The sequence below is a fragment of the Crocuta crocuta genome, unplaced genomic scaffold (genome assembly GCF_008692635.1).
Source record: "Crocuta crocuta isolate KB4526 unplaced genomic scaffold, BGI_CrCroc_1.0 scaffold223, whole genome shotgun sequence".
Lineage (NCBI taxonomy): Eukaryota > Metazoa > Chordata > Mammalia > Carnivora > Hyaenidae > Crocuta > Crocuta crocuta.
In genome coordinates, this window is record NW_027529426.1 from 2,750,313 (window position 1) to 2,769,559 (window position 19,247).

Genomic DNA, 19,247 nt, shown 5'->3' on the forward strand with positions numbered 1-19,247 from the left:
TCCCCCATGGAGGTCCCTGTTTTGCCTGGGGGAAGAAGAGGGAGTCGTCACAGGACAATTTTAGGAATGTTAGGGGCTTTGGCTCACCTGCTGGTCTGAAGTCACTGAGACCTCTGTGGAGGGCAAAGGATCAGAAAGGAGTCATTCTTCACAGATTGAGAAACGTGAAACCTTAGGGGTTCTTGATGATAAATTTTATTCCCTTCCAATCCGAAAAACCTTTCTTTCTTCCTAGCAAGAGACACATGGAATAAATCACAGATGGTAAGAACAATATTTGAGATAAATGCAACTGTCAGGTAGTTTCCTAGGAGTCCGGCAAGGGCACGTGATGACTGCAAACAGCTGAGTCGGTGTTTTAATTCAGTGGAATATATTCAGACTCCTTTGGGGGCTCTAACCTGTCGGTAGCCAAGGGCTCAATGCTACATTATTGCTAATAGTTTTATGTGTGTGTGTGTGTGTGTACATTCTTGAGCAACTGAGCCATTTCTCCAAAATTTCTGCTTAGTAAAACACTAAGCCTGGGTCAGAAATGTTCACAAAGATATTAGCAAACTCCAATGGAGATTTGATTTTTCCAGGCATCCAGAACACAATTTCTAAACACGGTTGAGAAAAATTACCTTAGATGTGTGGTACATCACTGAACAGTAACCTTTCAGGTTAACTAAGAAACCTGGAGCCCCAGAGGATTTTTGAGCAACTTTCTTTTGTCGCCTTTAGGAACGACAGAAAAGAAATTTGGTGTGAATATTTAGAAAGGGCTTGATTTTTAAGGTTGCAAAAAACGAAGGACAGTTACCAGAAGTAAATGTTTTTATATGAATTCAAGAGGGAGATGCTAAGTAAAATTTGGGCCCTCTGACCTCTTAGCTTTTCTACAAATTGTATTTCATGCGTCCACATTAAGGCTTTTATTTATTCCTATTTATGAGTGAACAGTGAAAATAAAGAGGAAAACGAGGCAATTCTATAAGAAAGTATGCAGTGGAAGCATTAATTCTTTCAAATTTTTTTTTGTATAAAAATGTTTGCTCACTCTGTATGCTAAGCAGTTTAATCCTGCCAGGCAGCTAATGACTAGTTTTCTTTTTTCCAGCTGACTCAGGTGTAGACACTTTGGCAGTGTTTATGGCCAGCAGCGGAACCACAGACATCACGAATCGGAACAGCCCAGCCACACCGCCAAATACCCTTAATCTCCGTTCCTCCCACAATGAACTGTTGAATGCTGAAATAAAACACACCGAAACCAAGAACAGCACCCCCCCCAAATGCAGGAAGAAATATGCACTAACTAACATCCAGGTGGCCATGGGCCTCTCCGACCCGGCTGCACAGCCCCTGCTGGGAAACGGCTCTGCCAACATCAAGCTGGTGAAGAATGGCGAGAACCAGCTCCGGAAGGCTGCAGAACAAGGGCAGCAGGACCCCAACAAAAATGTCAGCCCCACTGCAGTCATCAACATAACTTCTGAGAAGTTAGAGGGCAAAGAGCCCCACCCATGTGATTCCTCAGGCTGTGAAATTTTACCCTCCCAACCCAGGAGAACCAAGAGCTTTCTAAATTACTATGCAGACCTGGAAACCTCAAGCAGAGAAGTAGAGCAGAACTTAGGCAACCAGCATGGGGGTGTGGAAGAGAAGCCCCAGCCGGGCCAGGCCTCCACCATCATCGGCAATGGCCAAGCGCCGCCGCAGAAACCAAACAAAGCCCAGTTCAGCCCCGAAGACGGTCAGGTGGCCACCGTGTCATCCAGCCCAGAGACCAAGAAGGATCATCCCAAAACGGGGGCCAAGACCGACTGCGCCCTGCACCGGATCCAGAACCTGGCGCCGAGCGACGAGGAGTCCAGCTGGACGACGCTGTCCCAGGACAGCGCCTCACCCAGTTCCCCTGATGAAGCAGGTACCGCTGGGCCAGGGAGAGGCTATAGTGACGCTTTCCTTTGGTGTTTTCAGTCGCTGATGGAGTTAATCTCTAGTCAGACCGAGAAAATTCATTTGCGGGCAGAGAAGAACGTCAGCCTTTTGGGGCAAAATTAGGCAGTTTGTGTGGAAAACATTGCTGGATTTGTCACTGGTTTCGTTTCCCTTCTTACATAAGTTTGTCCTGGTAAGCATTTTTGTAAAAGAAATGGGTCCTTGATGCTAAGCATAGTTAAACATCATCTGTGTAGAAATTATACCGCCTGTGCTTAGGTGAACTATTTCTATGTATTATCTAGAAATACTGGGTTTTGTTTAGCAAAATAATAAAAGAAATGCAGTTGCAGGACCAACAATTTATTTATTTAATTTTTTTAAATGTTTTAGTTTTTTGAGAGAGAGACGGACAACGTGAGCAGGGGACTGTCGGAGAGAGAGGGAGACACAGAACCAGAAGAAGGCTCCAGGCTCTGAGCCAGCTGTTAGCACAGAGCCCAACGTGGGGCTCAAACCCATGAACCGCGAGATCATGACCTGAGCCTAAGTCCGATGCTTAACCAACTGAGCCACCCACGTGCCCCAAGAACCAACAATTTAAAGTTCTTGGAACTTATTTATGCTCAAACTAGTGAAAAGTTAGAAGTTTAAAAAGTTTAAAAGTCTGTTCATATAGACATTTCCTTTTGACCTTTACTGGGAAACATTTTATTAGCCTTGTTCATGTGATGTTTTAAGGTAAGAAAGTGTTGTTGTTGTTGTTGTTGTTAGATACTCAGAAGTTCGGGGTTTTAACTAGTCTAATTGAGACCAGTCTTTCTGGACTTTTGTCTGTGTCTCTAACGTCTTAGGGTTTGTCAGAGAGTCATAGTTGGGACAGAAATGAACAGGGTTCTAAAAGCCAGCTGCTTTTCATCATCTTCTCATAGCTTCTCCATTATACTGATTATAAGATTAAAACATGGGGAGCACCTGGAGGCTCTGAGTTGGTTAAGCATCTGCCTTCCCCTTTAGGTCACAATCTCCTGGTTTGTGAGTTTGAGCCTCACGTCAGGCTCTCTGCTGTCAGTGTGGAGCCTGCTTCGGATCCTCTGTTCCCCTCTCTCTGCCCCTGCCCTGCTCGCGTGCTCTCTCCCAAAAATAAATAAAACATTAAACAACAACAACACGTGGAGCACTTTGTTGTAGCTAAATTCAACATAAACAAGCACTCACAAAGGCTTATTTCTCTAACATAACCCTGTAACCCAGCAACTATCCTAGCGGGTTCCAAGATGATGTTAATATGCTGTAAATATAACAGATAGTACAACCACAGAAGGAAAACATTTTTGCAACCTATAAGGCACAGAAATGACAAGGACTGTAGATGAGGAAAAGAGAAGGAGAAAGTGAAGACATTAATGCGTTTAAAACAAAAAGTGTTTTTGAAGTGCCCTTTAACATTGCAGTGCTTTTATTTATTTATTTATTTTTATTTTTTTAAGTAGTTTATTGTCAAGTTGGCTTCCATATAATACCCAGTGCTCATCCCAACAAGTGCCCTCCTCCATGCCTATCACACCCCATCCTCTCTCCCCCAGCCCCGTCAGCCCTCAGTTTGTTCTTGGCATTTGAGGATCTCTCATGGTTTGCCTCTCTCCCTCTCCCCAGCTATTTTTCCTCTTCTTCTCCCCATGGTCCTCCGTTAAGTTCCTCCTAATCCTCCTATACGTGCAAACATATGATATTTGTCCTTCTCTGCCTGACTTATTTCACTCAGCATAACACCCTCAAGGTCCATCCATGTTGCTACACATGGCCAGGTTTCATTCTTTCTCATTGCCATGTAGTATTCCATGGTATAGATAAACCACATCTTCTTGATCCATTCGTCCGTTGATGGACCCTTAGGCTCTTTCCATGTTTTGGCTATTGTTGAGAGTGCTGCTATGAACATTGGGGTACATGTGCCCCTATGCCTCAGCATTTCTGTATCCCTTGGATAAATTCCTAGCAGTGCTATTGCTGGGTCATAGGGGAGTTCTGTTGTTAATTTTTTGAGGAACCTGTACACTGTTTTCCAGAGGGGCTGCACCAGTTTACATTCCCACCTGCAGTGTAGGAGGGTGCCCATTTTTCCACATCCTCGCCAGCATCTGGAGTCCTCTGATTTGCTCATTTTAGCCACTCAGACCAGCGTGAGGTGGTGTCTTACTGTGGCTTTGATTTGTATTTCACTGATGAGGAGGGCTGCTGAGCATCGTTTCGTGCAGTGCTTTTAAATGATGGATTTCATGAGTCTTCTGTAGCTGGGCATGGCAGTAGGGAGATTGAGATGAGTCCATTTCGTCTCCTGAATGTCTGGACCTGCACACGACTAGAAGCATAATTATGTTTGGTAATGTTACTGAGTTCACAGCTATTTTTTCCCTTTGAGAGGATTCATATCCTATCGCTGATTGACACTGTCACCTGCTAGTGTTTGAATCTACATAAAGGACTCCTTGAGAATCTCCTATCCAAACTCCACTTCCAGCTTTCAGTGGTGCCATTAAGGCATCATTGCCTTCCTCCTGCCATGGCAGCCTTTCTGCTGCTCTTCCAGGCATGGCACTGTCTGTTGTAGGCAGATGGTAAGCTTTACTGAATGGTATCAAATGCACAGTAAAGTCTCTGCTGTTCCTCACTCTAGCCCCTGTCCCCAGCGATGGCTACTCTCTTTTTTGTTTTAAGTATTTCCTTTCAGAAAGCATTTTAGGCATCTACCCACATTTATAATAAATTTTAAAATTTACTCATATTTAGATAATGATATTTTTAAAGATCTTTAAAAGATATATACTAACATACAATAGTATGATATAATATAAACTAATATTAATAATATTGTGTATGGGATTTTTTCCTAAATAATTGAGGTGGGGGTAAAAAGAAGAAATAAAATTGGCCATATGCTGGAAATTGTTAAAGATGGGCCCATAAAGGTTTATTATTCTGTTCTAATTTTGTGTCTTTAAAATTCTCCATAATAAAAAGTTAAAAGAAGAAAAAAAATTGCTTACATTAGATAGTTGTAGGAATGGTTTGCTTCTTCTTCTTAAGTATATATGGTATGGAGCAGTGCATATGAGGAAATGCTATTTTTCTGCCTCAGATGTTTAAAGTACCAGGCATGCTATTCCACCATATTGAAGCTTCAGTGGCTTATTTAATGATCCGCTCACTGCTGAGTGTTTGGATCATTTCTGTCCACAGCCCCTTCCCTTGTTGAGTGCTGGTGTCAGTAAGGGCCGGTGGAGATCCCGAAATTCATGGTGAGCACGTGCACTCTGCCTCATCCTTTCTGACCCTCTCCAGGAAACCTTTCTGGGGCTCCCTCTACCCGCCACTCATTTGCTCAGGTCCTGGCATCACTTTCTGTTGAGTTCCTCTGTGGAGCCCATTGCCGTGCTTGGCACAAGCTATAAAGTGGGTTAGAGCTTTCTGACACAGTGAGGGGATACATTCATTTTTCTCAAGGTCGGTTTGGAAGACCTTCAAAAAAATTTTTTTTGAGAGACTAAGTGTGCACACATGCACATATGTGAGCAAGAGAGGGGCAGAGGGAAAGGGAGAGGATCTTAAGCCGGCTCCATGCCCAGCCTGGAGCCCATCTTGAGGCTCAATTCCACAACCCTGGGATCATGATCTGAGCTGAAATCAAGAGTCTGTCACTCAACCACTGAGCCATCCAGGAGCCCCAAGACCTTCAAGTGTTAAAGGAAGGTTGATTGTATGGAGATGTCCCGTAATGGGTGGCTAAGGGTAGACATTTTGAATCAAATGTGCTCAAAAGAATGTGTTGTGACTCTAAAGCAGTGAGATTGAGATTTTTAAAAACATACTGGAACCAAACATGTACGTTGTTCAACATATAGTCATGTTGGGATCTCTATAGTGAGGTTGGCATGCTGCAATGGCTCCAAATAGTAATATCAGTAGTTTTGGGGAGTACTTTTGGAATTTCCTCATAGCCAGTTGTGAACTTCTACTGAAAAGAAACTTCTTCAGGATCTGAGTTTCAGGTAGTGACCAGTACATAAATTAGTAAAATAAAATAAACAATTTTTCAGAATTTGTACTTCTTATGATTCTGTTTGTCCAGTGAAACATAGTGTTTATAATGATCACAGTCAGTTTTAAATTAAACATTCTGTTTCACCTATAATGGTAAATTCAGTGTTTATTATATATGTTTCATATAATATATACATGTTTATGTATGTAATAAACACAAATACTGGTGAAAGAAAAAAGAAGTAAGAGAAAATATTTTGTAAGATACTAGTGTGCATTGCCAAGTATCTGTATTTGCCTATCTGCTGTGTATTAAGTAAATACTCATCACAGTGGTGTGTGTTTTATGACTAAATCATGACACAATTCTCTTTGGATTGTAGACTGGTTTGGGGAGCCTAAAAAATAGAACAGACTCATTCCTGCCTTCGGGGTATCCTTTCCAAGTTAGACTCCTATTTATAAAATAAAATGCACTGCCTAACCCAGCGATTGACTACTTTCTGTTTCTCTTTCTTTCTGAATTGCCCCCTCCAGCATTTTAGTGACCTTTTTTTTTTTTCTTTTCCGTGATCAATCACGTATACAATGTGTTGCTCCTCTTTTCCTCCCGTGGAGTCGGTCCTCTGAGAAAACGCGAGCCTATTAGGAAAAAGAAAAGCATCTATGATATTACTGAATTTCATAGGAGTTTACAAAAGTTCAAAAGCGTGCCTTGACTCCAATCTAAAAGAAAGGGTTGCATCATTTTGGTACTTGAAGGTGAGAATTTGGAATCTGTTAGCATTTTGTCGGAAATAACATTTCTGTCCATGGTCCCAGGCAAGCGCAATGACTCAGGTAAATACAGGCTGGTCATATTTGTGTGTAGTTCTCTGGTGTTTTATGTTTGTTTCGTGAAAACTTTTGAAATATATAATATTTTGACGCAGTTTGGTACAAGTTTCAGTAACCTGTTGGTATCAACATGTAACTTCAGTTTAATTTGGGCTTAATAAAATTGAAGATATAGAGTATGGAACTAGGTGGATCTTGTGGAATAGCCATGCCCAGATTAGGTTCATTACTAATGTGTACAAAGGCAGGATGTACACAGAAAACAAAATCTAGTTGCTGGGACCTTGGGCCTAATGCTTCATTAACTTAACATTGAGAGCAGAGCTCTAGGTCAACTTCCTGAGTTCAAATCTCATCTCATTTGGTTACAGGCAGGCAGTTCACATAGACTTTCATGTGCAGAGTGGGGATGATGGTAAGGTCAGGCATAGACCACCTGTGAGCAGCATTTTCAAATGACTCTTAAAATAATGTCTGGCAGGCAGCAAGAGTTTAATAAATATTAGTGTTTATTGGGGCTCCTAGGTGGCTCAGTCGGTTGGGCATCCAACTTCGGCTCAGGTCATGATCTCGCAGTTCGTGGGTTCGAGCCCCGTGTTGGGCTCTGTGCTGACAGCCAGCTCAGAGCCTGGAGCCTGCTTCGGATTCTGTGTCTCCCTCTCTCTCTGACCCTCCCCTGCTCATGCTGTCTCTCTCAGAAATAAATAAAACATTAAAAAAATTTTAAAAAAATAAATATTAGTGTTTATTGTTATTCCTAATTACTATTATCACGTTAGCAGTGGGATAAAAGTTTGCTTCTTCCTTAATTATGAATTACCTATATTATGGACTCTGATTTCAGTTAGAACTTTTTGCACCCTAAGGGCAAGGATTGGTTTGTTTTCATCTTAGCATTTGTATTGTCAATGCCTGAAATATAGCAGGTGAATTTAAGTAATGATTAACTGAATAAAACTGGAGGCCATCCTCATAATCCCAAATGGCCCTGATTTATTCAGTAAATCATTTGGTGTTATAGCTTAATCAGGTCTGATTTTGATGTTAGGTACTTATTTTATAGCTTATTTGATGATGTTGCCTCGTAATAGTTGAGGCTGAAAAACTAGTTATTAGGAAAGGCACAGCGAAATTCTCTGGGCCTACCATGTGCCCATAGACTCTTATTCTGGTACTTTCTCCTACTCAGGTGGCCATAATGGGACTTGAACCAATGTTTTCAGACACAGCATCCAGTGTTTTCCCGTTGTACGATAGTCTTGAGACATAGGTATGTGACCTCCAGAGCCTGAATATATGAGATTTAAACTCCTTAAACTGGATATGTGTGGTAGTTATCTTGATAATCTGGAAAAATGGAAAATTATATTTTAGAGGGTCTTTTCATTCTTATAGACAATCGAGATTTAGCTCAAATGTTGTCTCCTCTGTGAAACCTTCCAAGTCCCTCTGAGTTATTGAATGTCCTTTCTCCATACACGAAAGAAATGTTTTCAGATTTCTTTTATCATGTTCCTCTGAAGAGTTTGTAACCTTACTTGAAACTTTCCATCTAGACATAGAGTTCCGTGAAAGCAAGAGCCAAGTCCTCATGACGTGTGGATGTGAGCCTCTTCAAAGAGAATTTAACACATAGTAAAAGGCTGCATAAATGTTATCTTTTGCTGCTTGGATGGCTGAAGCTGGAGGATAAACATGCATGCTCTCTGAGGTTTGCTTTACCAATGAGCACATCTATAGAAACAGAAAAAGTCAGAGCAGCTTGTAAGCCATCATTGTGAAGAGCACCTGGATAGGCTGATTCTTATTTATAGTCTGAGCTCCTGGAGGGGATGGAAGCTTGGGGCTAGTCATTCAGTCTACCACAGACATTCCTCATGTATGAGTCTATGAGCCTGCAAGTCAGAACGGCCAGTGCCAAGGGAAAGGGCCATTTCGATTTCACTTGCTGTTCCACTCTGCGCTACAAGCTGATCCGCATCATTGGAGAGTTTGAATCCTTTGATGTCCTACATTGACTGGTTTCCCATATTAAAGCTGGCAAAGTGGACCTCTCTCTCAAGCTGGATAGTGGGCGACAGGGAGAGCCCAGGAACAAACCTAATTATGTCAACATAACTGGCATTGCTTCTTATCTCTGGCCTTAGCCAGCTTAAGAGTGATAGAACTCTGGGTCACTTTATCCTATGAATGCTTTCAGAAACTTCTTTTAAATATTCATTCTGTGTTACTTGCTTTCTGGTAACTTCAACTATAAATGATTTTTAAATAGCCTTTCAAAAGCTCCCATCCCTTAAAAAAATTACTTCCAGGATATAGGAAAAGCCTAGATTTCAGCTGACTTGCCCTGCTGGATTTATTTTGATCTCTTAAATATCCTTGGGTGATTCACTAGCCTTCCTGTCTTGTCTTCTCAGTTGAGAGTTCCATGATGTGACAGGAGGAATTCAGGAAGACAGATGTGAGATGTTTCCAGAATAGCTCGGACACACTGTGTTCTGGGGTAGATGGTGTGATTTCCAAATTAGATTTTAGTACCTTGGGGGTAAGATATATAAAAATATTTTTTATCTCATCCCATGAACGTAGGGAAGAGAATGATTTTGCTCAAGTATTTTTGGAAAGTTCTAGACAAAAAAAAGAAAAAGTATTCACTTGAATATGCAAGATAGTTTTTGGTTGTTCTTTCATGATAATGTATGATACTTCAGCAGGGCACGTGGGTGGTTCAAGTTAGTTAAGTGCCGACTTTGGCCCAAGTTCTGATCTTCGGGTTCAAGAGTTCGAGCCCTTTATTGGCCTCTATGCTGACAACTCAGAGCCTGGAGCCTGTTATGGATTCTGTGTCTTCCTCTCTCTCTGCCCCTTCCCGGCTCACACTCTGTCTCTGTCTCTCTCTCTTTTGCTCTCTCAAAAAATAAACATTAAAAAAAATTTAAAGTATTATACTTCAGGAAACAAAAAGATAAATACAATGAAATGAGTGGTAGCAAAACTCTAACCATCTGGCATTGAACCCAAGACAGTAGATACATTCAAAGGGACCAGGAAGGGCTGTGAGAGGCCAGAGTGCCCTCTACCCCCCCAGGAAGAGGAGGAAACTTCAGTTGATAGGGATGTGAAAGTTCAGGTACTTAAAGTTATCTGTGCTGGGGACTGAATAGACATCAGATGGAGATCTGAGCAGGGCATTGACCCTAAAGGCGTTAAAAAATAAGGGATCTCTTTTTTTTCCCCTTTCTTTTTAATTAATTACTAAAGAAGTTTAACTTCTGATTTTCTCCAATTTTTTTTTTTTTTTAGAAAGAGAGTGTGTATGTGCCTGTGTGTGAGAGAGTAGAGGAGGGGCAGAGAGAGGGGAAGAGAGAATCTCAGGCTTGGTCCATGCCCGGTGTATAACCTGACACAGGGCTTGATCTGACAACCCTGAGATCTTGACCTGATCTGAAATTGAGAGTCAGATGCTTAACCCACTGAGCCACCCAGGCGCCCCTTTCCCCACTCTTCTTTGCTTTACTAACATTTTGAAAATAAACATTTTGTTTTCTAGTTTGGCAAGTTATTTAGCTTCTGAGGAGAGTGTGGTGTGAACAGAGTGGCTACTTAGGAAGAGAAGGGGTGGGGTCCTCTAGTTGTCCTGTGTAAGGTGCTTCCAGAGGTGCCAGTGATGCCCTCGTGCCCTTGATGGAGGGCATGCAGCCACTAAGATCGTGACTCAGTCGAACCATTGAGACAAAAATACTACTGGTGACTTGAAAGATTTCTGGTCAAATTTCATCATGAACTGTCTGCCCAGGATCATTATCGTCACAGAAGAACCTTACAGTATATATACATAGGGAGGCGTATGCTTTTAAAAGCCAGAATGCTGCAGAAACATCCAGAGAGTCAGCAAGCTGAACTTACCCACATCCATGGGGAGCTGAAATAGATCTGTAACCTTACCTTGATTTTCACTGAGCAGTATTATCTATGTAAGTTAACAACAGCTTAAGGGCTTGTGAATTTGCTCATCATAATTTTGTTTATTAGTTCATCCCTTTTTTCTTTATTATTTCATATATACATACATATGCCAATCATTTTTTAAAAATGTTTACTTATTTTTGAGAGGCTGGGTTGGGGGATGGGTGGACAGAGGCTCTGAAGCAGACTCCACACTGACAGTAGAGAGCCTGATGCAGAGCTCGAACTTGCAAACCGTGAGATCATCACCTGAGCTGAAGTCGGACTCTGAACCGACTGAGCCACCCAAGTGCCCCTCATTTTTTAGCAGCCTCTTCTGTTTTCTCTGATAGGTGTCTGACACCTCGAAATAAATTAGAACCAGTCTTTGAGCTCAAATAGCTGCCATACAGTTTCTCATCCTCATGGTCGCAGCCCTCACCATATGAAGAGTGCCTTTTACATGTGTCTGTTTTCTTTGTTTCATTTTGTACAGGTCAGTACCTCAGTAAGTATGAGGATATAAAACCCATCCCAGATCAGGCCCTGCCCAGATTCTGGGAAGCCTAAATTTCCAAGCAAAAAAAGAAAACATGTTTAGATGTTTTATTAGTTTCTTAGGGCTGGCATAACAAATTGCAACATACTTGGTGGCTTAAAACAACAGAAATTTGGGGCACGTGGGTGGCTCAGTTGTTTAAGCATCTGACTTTGGCTCAGTTTATGATCTCACAGTTCGTGGGTTTGAACCTCACATGAGGCTCTGTGCTGACAGCTCAGAGCCCAGGGCCTGCATCAGATTCTGTGTCTCCCTCTCTGTCTACCCCTCCCCCTCTCATGCTCCATCTCTGTCTCAAAAATAAATAAACATTAAAAAAAAAAAATGAGTTTATTCTCATGGTTGTAAAAGTCCAAAATCAAAGTCCCAGCAGGTCAGGCTGCTTCTGAGGACTCCTGAAGGTCCCTTCCTTGCCTCTCCCAAGCTTCCCACAGTTCCTGGCAGAGCTTGGAATTCTTTGGCTTATAGCTGTGGTACTGCAGTCTGTACCTGTGTCTTCCTGTGGCCTTCTTATTAGGACACTGGTTGTTGGGTTTCGGGCCCTCCCTAATCCAGTATGACCTCCCCTCGGTGATTATATCTGCAAAGACTGTTTCCAAATAAGGTCATATGCTGAGGTTCTGAAAGGGTATGGACTGGGGGAGGAGGGTACTACTCAACACCAGTACAGATATCTTCACAGGTAATTCTTTAGTACATACAGCACAGAGGAGATGTGAGGGTATTTGCAGGAAATTATCATGTTCAGCTTTTTCTGAAATTTTTTAATGTTTTATTTATTTCTGAGAGAGAGAGAGACAGCATAAGCAGGGGAGGGTCAGAGAGAAAGAGGGAGGCACAGAATCCAAAGACAGGCTCCAGGCTCTGAGCCAGCTGTCAGCGCAGAGCCCGACGTGGGGCTCGAACCCACGAACCGTGAGATCATGACCTGAGCTGAAGTCGGACGATTAACTGATTGAGCCACCCAAGTGCCCTATGTTCAGCGTTTTCAAGAAGGAGATTACATTTGTAGGTATTGTGAGAATTGATAAATGAGCAGAATATGCTGCCAGAGGGACCTCAAGATGGTTTTGGGTTCCTGCATCCAAATTCTCTACTGTAGAGGTCAGGAAACCTAGGCGTGGAACTGACCATGGGGAATCTGAAATCACAAAACCAACTGAGACACGGAATAAGTGTGGAAAGGGCAGGAAAGCACGAAAAAGACATAGTTAAGCTTCAAATTTAGCAGTGTGGCTGAGCTCTGAAGGGTAGGTTAGTTTGGGGAACTTGGGGATGGAGTTATTTCTCTTGATCAAGGCCTAAGAGCAGACAGACAGGGGTATCAGTAATAGCCGTGTTTTTCTTACTATGTTTGAGAGACGTTGCTCACCAAACACGGGATTTTCTTAGGAGCTATGCAGAACGTAAGGGGAACTTTAAGACAATGCAAAGGTGATGTGATGCCCTAAAATCTTCAGAGGTCATAAGCGGGCCGTGCTGGAGAGTGTACAGACAACCCGCAGACAGGTTTTGACCTATAAACAATATTTTAGAAAACTATGATTTATGGGGCGCCTGGGTGGCTTAGTCGGTTAAGCATCCGACTTTCGCTTAGGTCATGATCTTGCGGTTCGTGGGTTCGGGCCCCGCGTCGGGCTCTGTGCTGACTGCCAGCTCAGAGCCTGGAGCCTGTTTCAGTCTGTGACTCCCTCTCTCTCTGACCCTCCCCTGCTCACGCTGTTTCTCTCTCTCTCCTAGAAATAAATAAAAAAAAAAGAAAAAAAAAAGAAAACTATGATTTAGAAGTCAGTGCCTAGAAATTGGGAGCTCTCATTACTTGAAAACATGGGTTTCTCATTTTTCTTGTAAATCCAGGAATCTCACAACACTGGGCTCAAATGCCAAAGAGACAACAGTCGGTGGCAGCCGTTGAGATGGGTCCTGTCCTTCTTAGCTTGAGGCACTGGACGTGGGGACCCCAGCTCTGTGCATCAGTGGACTCTGCTGTCACATACATGTGAAACCATTATGGTGGAATTAACTAGTGCGGTGTTGGTCTTGCCTGATACGGCTGCATACTACTGCCGCAGTAGCAATGTCCTGGGATCCTAGTCATTCTGTTGTCGGTCCCATGCTTTCTGCTAGAATTATAAAGTGTGACATGAACTGTTAAGCAAAACATGCTTGAAATTTCCAAAGACGTCTTTAGATGACTTCTCAGTGTTCTCCATCTGTTAATCTGGTTAGAGGAGGGGAAACATTAGCTTTTCAAAAACTAGGATGTGGGTGGTTCATAAATTTTGTGCCTCAAGTCTGACGCAGTTAATGTACTCAGTTTGCTCTCGTAAATGTGAAGGTAGTTAACAATTACCCTTATAATTTATACATTGTGTTTCCCTATTAAAACCATTAGATGCAAAACAGTGACATAAAGTCTTCATATTCAAACACTTCATTGGAAAAATCGAGTCATCTGACTCTTAGAAAAATCTTATGTGGTCAGCAGTCCACACGGAATGGTCAGAAAGCAAAAGAACGGGAGGGCCCCGGCTCCAAAGCGTTTCTCGTGGTCCCTAAGAGAGGAGGTGATAGTTATTGTGTGTGCACTTTCATGTTTTCTTTTTGTTTCACTCTCCATACATTTCCTCTTGAATACAATTGAATTTAATCTGGGAAAGGATTCTTGCTTAGTATCATTAGGGACATTGTTAGTTGATTATTTTTCTCTCTCAGTGTTGCTTGAAGAAGCCTTCACATTGAACCAAATTGGTACACCTGAAATATGAGAAAGGTGGACCTCCATCTTCTAAATGGCTTGTTTGTTTGTTGCCAGGACACTTTTTCTCAGACAAATGATAGTGTATGGTGAAGGTTACATAAAGTCTACAAGATGGATGGCTCATGAAAGCATACTTAATCCCTAATAGGCATGTAGAGTAGTTTTAATAGAACCACAGAGCCTTTTCTTGGAATGTTCTGAAGAAAACATGGTCATAGCTCCATGTGGAGTTGTCAGAAAGTGAGAGTGGAGATGACCTCAACTCCAAATCATTGGGAAAGGACTGATGGGAGGTGTAGCAAGAGAAGTTCAAGGGCTGCAGATGGCAAGAAACCTGATGATGGAACTTTTCAGTTCCTCCTTTGCTTTTCTGTATCTGTTCCAGGTGTGTATCCTTTGGGGAGACCTCTGACCAACATTCCCTTTGATCCCTTGCACGATGGACAAGGGAGACATTCCCTCCTGCCCTTTGTTTCCTGACCCGGAGCAAGCATCAGCCTCTTTCAGGATTACCAAGTGGCTTTCACCTTTTTAGTTCAGGTCTTGTCCCATGGTCCCCTGATGACTTTTTTCCTGTGTGTTATGGAGCAAGAGCCCTAAGTCAGAGAATGGACTCCATGTATAATATATCGGAGAGAAGCATTTTCACCTCAGGTCTATTATATCTTTAATGGAGTTAAGGATTATTGGGTTGGTAAAATCTAGGTGGTTTATTTTTGGGATAACCTTAGTAATAAGGTTGATAGGTTGCCCTTACTCTACTTACATACTTTCAGTCTGACGTGCAAGGAAGTGAGCTAGTGCTCTGGGTGAATCCCAGATTGAGATGTAATCTTTTCCTCAGAGAACTCACAGGCTCTTTCCTCAAGATTCTTATAACTCTTTTATAACCCATCTCCTGGCATTCATCACTTCATGGGTGTTGGAGGAAGATATCCTAGCTCATCCTGCTTAATCACTTTTTTAACCTCTGAGCCCCAGTTTACTTATCCCTAAAGTGGGAATAATAATAATAGAACCTGTCTTATAAGATTGTTACATAAAGCCTTTGGCACATGCCAGGCCCACACAAGGCATGTTTTGAAAAAAGTTAGCTGTTGTTATTATTATTATCTTATCTTTGCTGTGAGATAGGAAGCTTCTTCAGGACATAGGCTGTTTTGCTTTTGTTGGTTTGTTAATCCCCAGAAATGAGTTCATACAATAGGCATGTGTGTTTCAGTGAATGACTATTATAAAAAGTAAATTGTATTTTTTTAAGTTTTTATTTAAATCCCAGGTAGTTAAAATATAGTATAATATTAGTTCCAGGTGTATAATACGATGATTCAACACTTCCATACAACACCTGGTGCTCATCACAGCAAGTGCCCTCCTTACTAGCAGTATGACAAATTCAAGGTAATGGTTTACTTCCAGGAAATTCACAATAATTAGGGCGATGCATAAATCCTCTGCTTTTCAAATGTGAATATGTAAGAAAATCTCCTGAGGAGCTTGTTGAAATGCAGATTCTAATTCAGTAGGTCTGGTCCCGCGCCTGAGATTCTGCATTTTTTAAAGAAAAATGTTAATTGTGGATTCTCCACATTTGTAACGAGCTCTTTTCAAGTGATTGTGATGCATACTTCTAGTGCTTGACCACAGTTTGAGAGGTAACACTGGACTGTAGGCTGCTGAAGGGGGTACCAGATAGAGTTTTGCCAATTATGTAGAACAGTTAAGGGTCATAAAGTTCCAGATAAGGCATTTCTTGATGGGGAGAAAAGGACAGAATTGAAAGATAAATAAGGTTTAGGGAGGTAGAGAAGTGGTGGGCACACAGTAAAAAAAGAATCTGGTAGAAAACAGAAGAGATTCCCCCAAGGCAGTGTCCTCAAACTTTTTTGGTCTCAAAGATCCCTTTACATCTCCAGAAATCACTGAGAGCCCCAAAGATCTTGATTATATCTCTCAATATTTACGGTATTAAAATTTTAAATGGAGATTATTTTGTAAAAGTTAGTCATTTAAGAAAGAATAGCAAAGTCATTAGTTAATGAAATAGAATATGTTTTGTGAAACACAGCCAGTGTTTTCAAAGCCAAGAGCAGTTTAGTGCAAAGTGTGATACTGTTTTATTTATTTGAAAATCTCCTTTATGGCTTAATAGAACGTAGCTGGATTCTCTTATCTGCTTCCACCTTTACTGTGTGTCCATAAATTGTTTAGGCTGAAGTAAATGAAGAAAATCCTGCCAGTCTCATACAGATATGTAGGTGAAAAAGAGAGGAATATTTTAATAGCTTTTTCTGGCAATCACAGTTATTCTTTTTTGATGTTACACCTAAACTCGATAACTGGTAATTTCTTAAAGGTTGATTACCCTGTGGAATCTGAAACCACAATAGTAAACTTTTTTGTACTGTTGTATTAAAATCCATTGGTGTGTCATGCATTTTGAATGGATATTTTACCCATGCCTAATTTTGTAACATCACAGATTGGTGATTCAGAAAATATTGGTTCAATGAATTGTGTAGCTCTTGCAAATGTTGACACATTTCATTATAAGGTAGGAAAACATTTCGTTCATTAATCTCACTCCCTATCTCGTCAGAGAAGTCAGGAATTATCGGGACGCTGTCAAGCTCTCAGAGGCAGATACAAGGTTTCCGAAATTCTAATTTTTTCTTGAAAGCTCACATTTTACCACTGGCAACGAAACTGTCCGTTGTTTTCCTTTAAGTGACAGGCTCACCTCATTCATTTCTGAGAAAATGTCTGCCTAATACCCAAATCTGAATAACCACGGTTTGTCTGTCAGTCGTTCTTTTAAGAAGAAAGTATATTCCACGTGCTTTTTCCTTCAAACAGTGGTCATGCCCCCATCTACAGAAGTGCCTTATGCACGCTTACATTAAAAAGATACACTCAAGGACTGAGGCTTAATGAAGTTAATACTTTTTACTGCTTCAACAAGGAATTCTTAGGTGAGATTAGCATTGTTTGCAGTGGGAGTGTGTAGTATCCAGGGATACAGTAATTATACTAGTACAGTCTGTGCCAGAGCGACATCGTCTTGCTTCGTGCCGACAAAGCCAGCAATTTTAGCCATTATTTTTTCGTGTTCCATCAGTTAAATGTCAACACAGTGGAAAAGGCTGTAAATAACATCTTAGAATTATGAAAGTAATTTTGACCTGAGACCCCTCGAAACCCTCTAGGAATTTGCTCTCAGTGTGGGGATCAATGCTTCCAGCAATTTGGTTGGAGGGGAGTCTATGAAGGATAATTGTGGGAGAGGGGGGTAGATGAAGGCCAGACTGGAGACTGCTAATGCTTAGTTATGAACTTACCTTTGTTAGTAAAGAATGGTTGGTGGTTATGAGAAAGGAGTGCCATTTGTAAGGTGGAGTTGAAAGAAAGTCGGCCTGACATTGGTGCCTANATCCGTTTGAGATGATGAAGATCAGAGGAGACTAGTAGCTGAAAAATTAAAAGTGGAAGAAAGGCATGTCTAGGATTTAGCTATTGGTTGGATATGGATGGTAAGGGAGACAGTAGAATCAATGTGAGAGTTTCAGTTTGAAGACTTAGGAAAATGCTGGTTTTCAAAAATAGTGAAGTGAAGAGCAGGAAATAGGTTTTGGAGGAGGAAGATGTTTTTGATTTGGATGTGCTGAGTTTGAGATAATGTGGAAATAGCTGGGGGTGATGTCCTGAAGTGAGAGTGTGACTCTCTGCTCTAACACCAAATTCTTCCATAGTGTCTGTGACTTTTATATGAGCCTTTGATGTGTCGTGGTTCTAACCGTATATCACTTTAGATGGGTGATGGGGTCAGGATGGAGTGGGGACATGGGTGGCCTAGCCAGGTTGGGTGGTATTAGAAGATTGCCTAAAAACACCAGTGACACAGGTAATGGCGGGCTGAACCAGTCTGCTCTTTTTCCCATTTTAAATTTGACATGTGCATTCCATTTCTCTAATGTTTACTTACCTGTAGTAAAGAGAAAGGGTCACATTAGAGGGACAAGCATACTCTTCTACTCACGAGCTGATGTTGACATTGACTTTTCACTTACCTCTGCCAAGTAAGACACCCAGCAGACTTTACCAGGTGGCATGCATGGCCTGGGCCTAGTATCTACCTACCACACTGCAAACCAACTTTAAAAGCAGATCTGCTTCTTAGGGATGGGCTCATTAATCAAGTTCATGAGACTAAAATACTACAGACAAAATACCAGTGTATTAATTTGTGATGAGATCGCTCATTCACCCTGGTGATGGATTTGTTGACATGACACAGCCAGTGCACACGCTCAGTGCTAGTGTATCATTTCTAACCAGAAGTCATCACATGGCCTGATGTACCCTAAACTGAATGACTAGGCACGCCCTCCCTCTAGACAGACACAGGAAACCCAGGCATACCCAGAAGGTTGCATGGGGAACATGGTTCTACCAAACCAGGAGTTCGGGAGATCAGATGTTTACATGGCATCAGGCTGGATAGCCTGATTCTTCCTGTACTACTTCTGTTACGGAACCAGGCCGGAACGCTGGTGGAAAAACCAAGCAGCACTCAGAATCTTGGTGGATCGGAGTTTTATTTTACACCACCGGGCTCAGAGGAGATCCTTCTCCAGAGATATGGGTGCGAGAGCACAAGCATGGGGCACAATTTATCGTCTGTTACTTTCACATTCTGCATTAGTAGTAATTTGGTGCACATGGCAACAAAGCAGGAAGAAGAACCTGGAAGGAGTCTCTAAGCTAGGAACTAGAGTTTATGTTAGTCCCGTCAGCCCTCTTTATGGTGCGTAACTTTACTTATTTTTCCAACACTTCCCCTGGGGAAAATGCTATCAGGGACCTAGAATCCTTGAGGTACATTGGCCAAGATTCCCTCTTCTTTGGAATTTGAATCTATGATCTGCTTTTTCTAAGCTACCTAGTTTTCCAATTGACACACTCTTTCTTGAGATACACTAATATTTTCTACTGAGTTAAAGGTCAGTCATTGCTACCACTCTGATCTGTTATTTGTCTATTCAGAACACTTCTGACACTAAATGTATAGGTTTGCACACCAAACAATTCTCCAGTTTTCTGTAGACCCCAGCTGGACATCAATCCTGATCCCGACTACCCAGAGTTAGCACATACCCCAGAGGTTAAGGGCGCTGTCCC

General features: G+C 41.8%; 1 protein-coding gene across 8 annotated transcripts in view; it reads left to right on the top strand.

The window, feature by feature from the left end:
* The window catches only part of APBB2 (amyloid beta precursor protein binding family B member 2), a 375,901-nt gene that overhangs the window by 187,298 nt on the left and 169,356 nt on the right, over nucleotides 1-19,247 (top strand). For all 8 annotated transcript variants that reach the window (XM_077758890.1, XM_077758894.1, XM_077758895.1 and 5 more), the window contains one exon: nucleotides 1,103-1,912. In XM_077758890.1, the coding sequence (XP_077615016.1) occupies nucleotides 1,103-1,912 (810 nt within the window). The remainder of the gene's footprint in view (nucleotides 1-1,102; nucleotides 1,913-19,247) is intronic.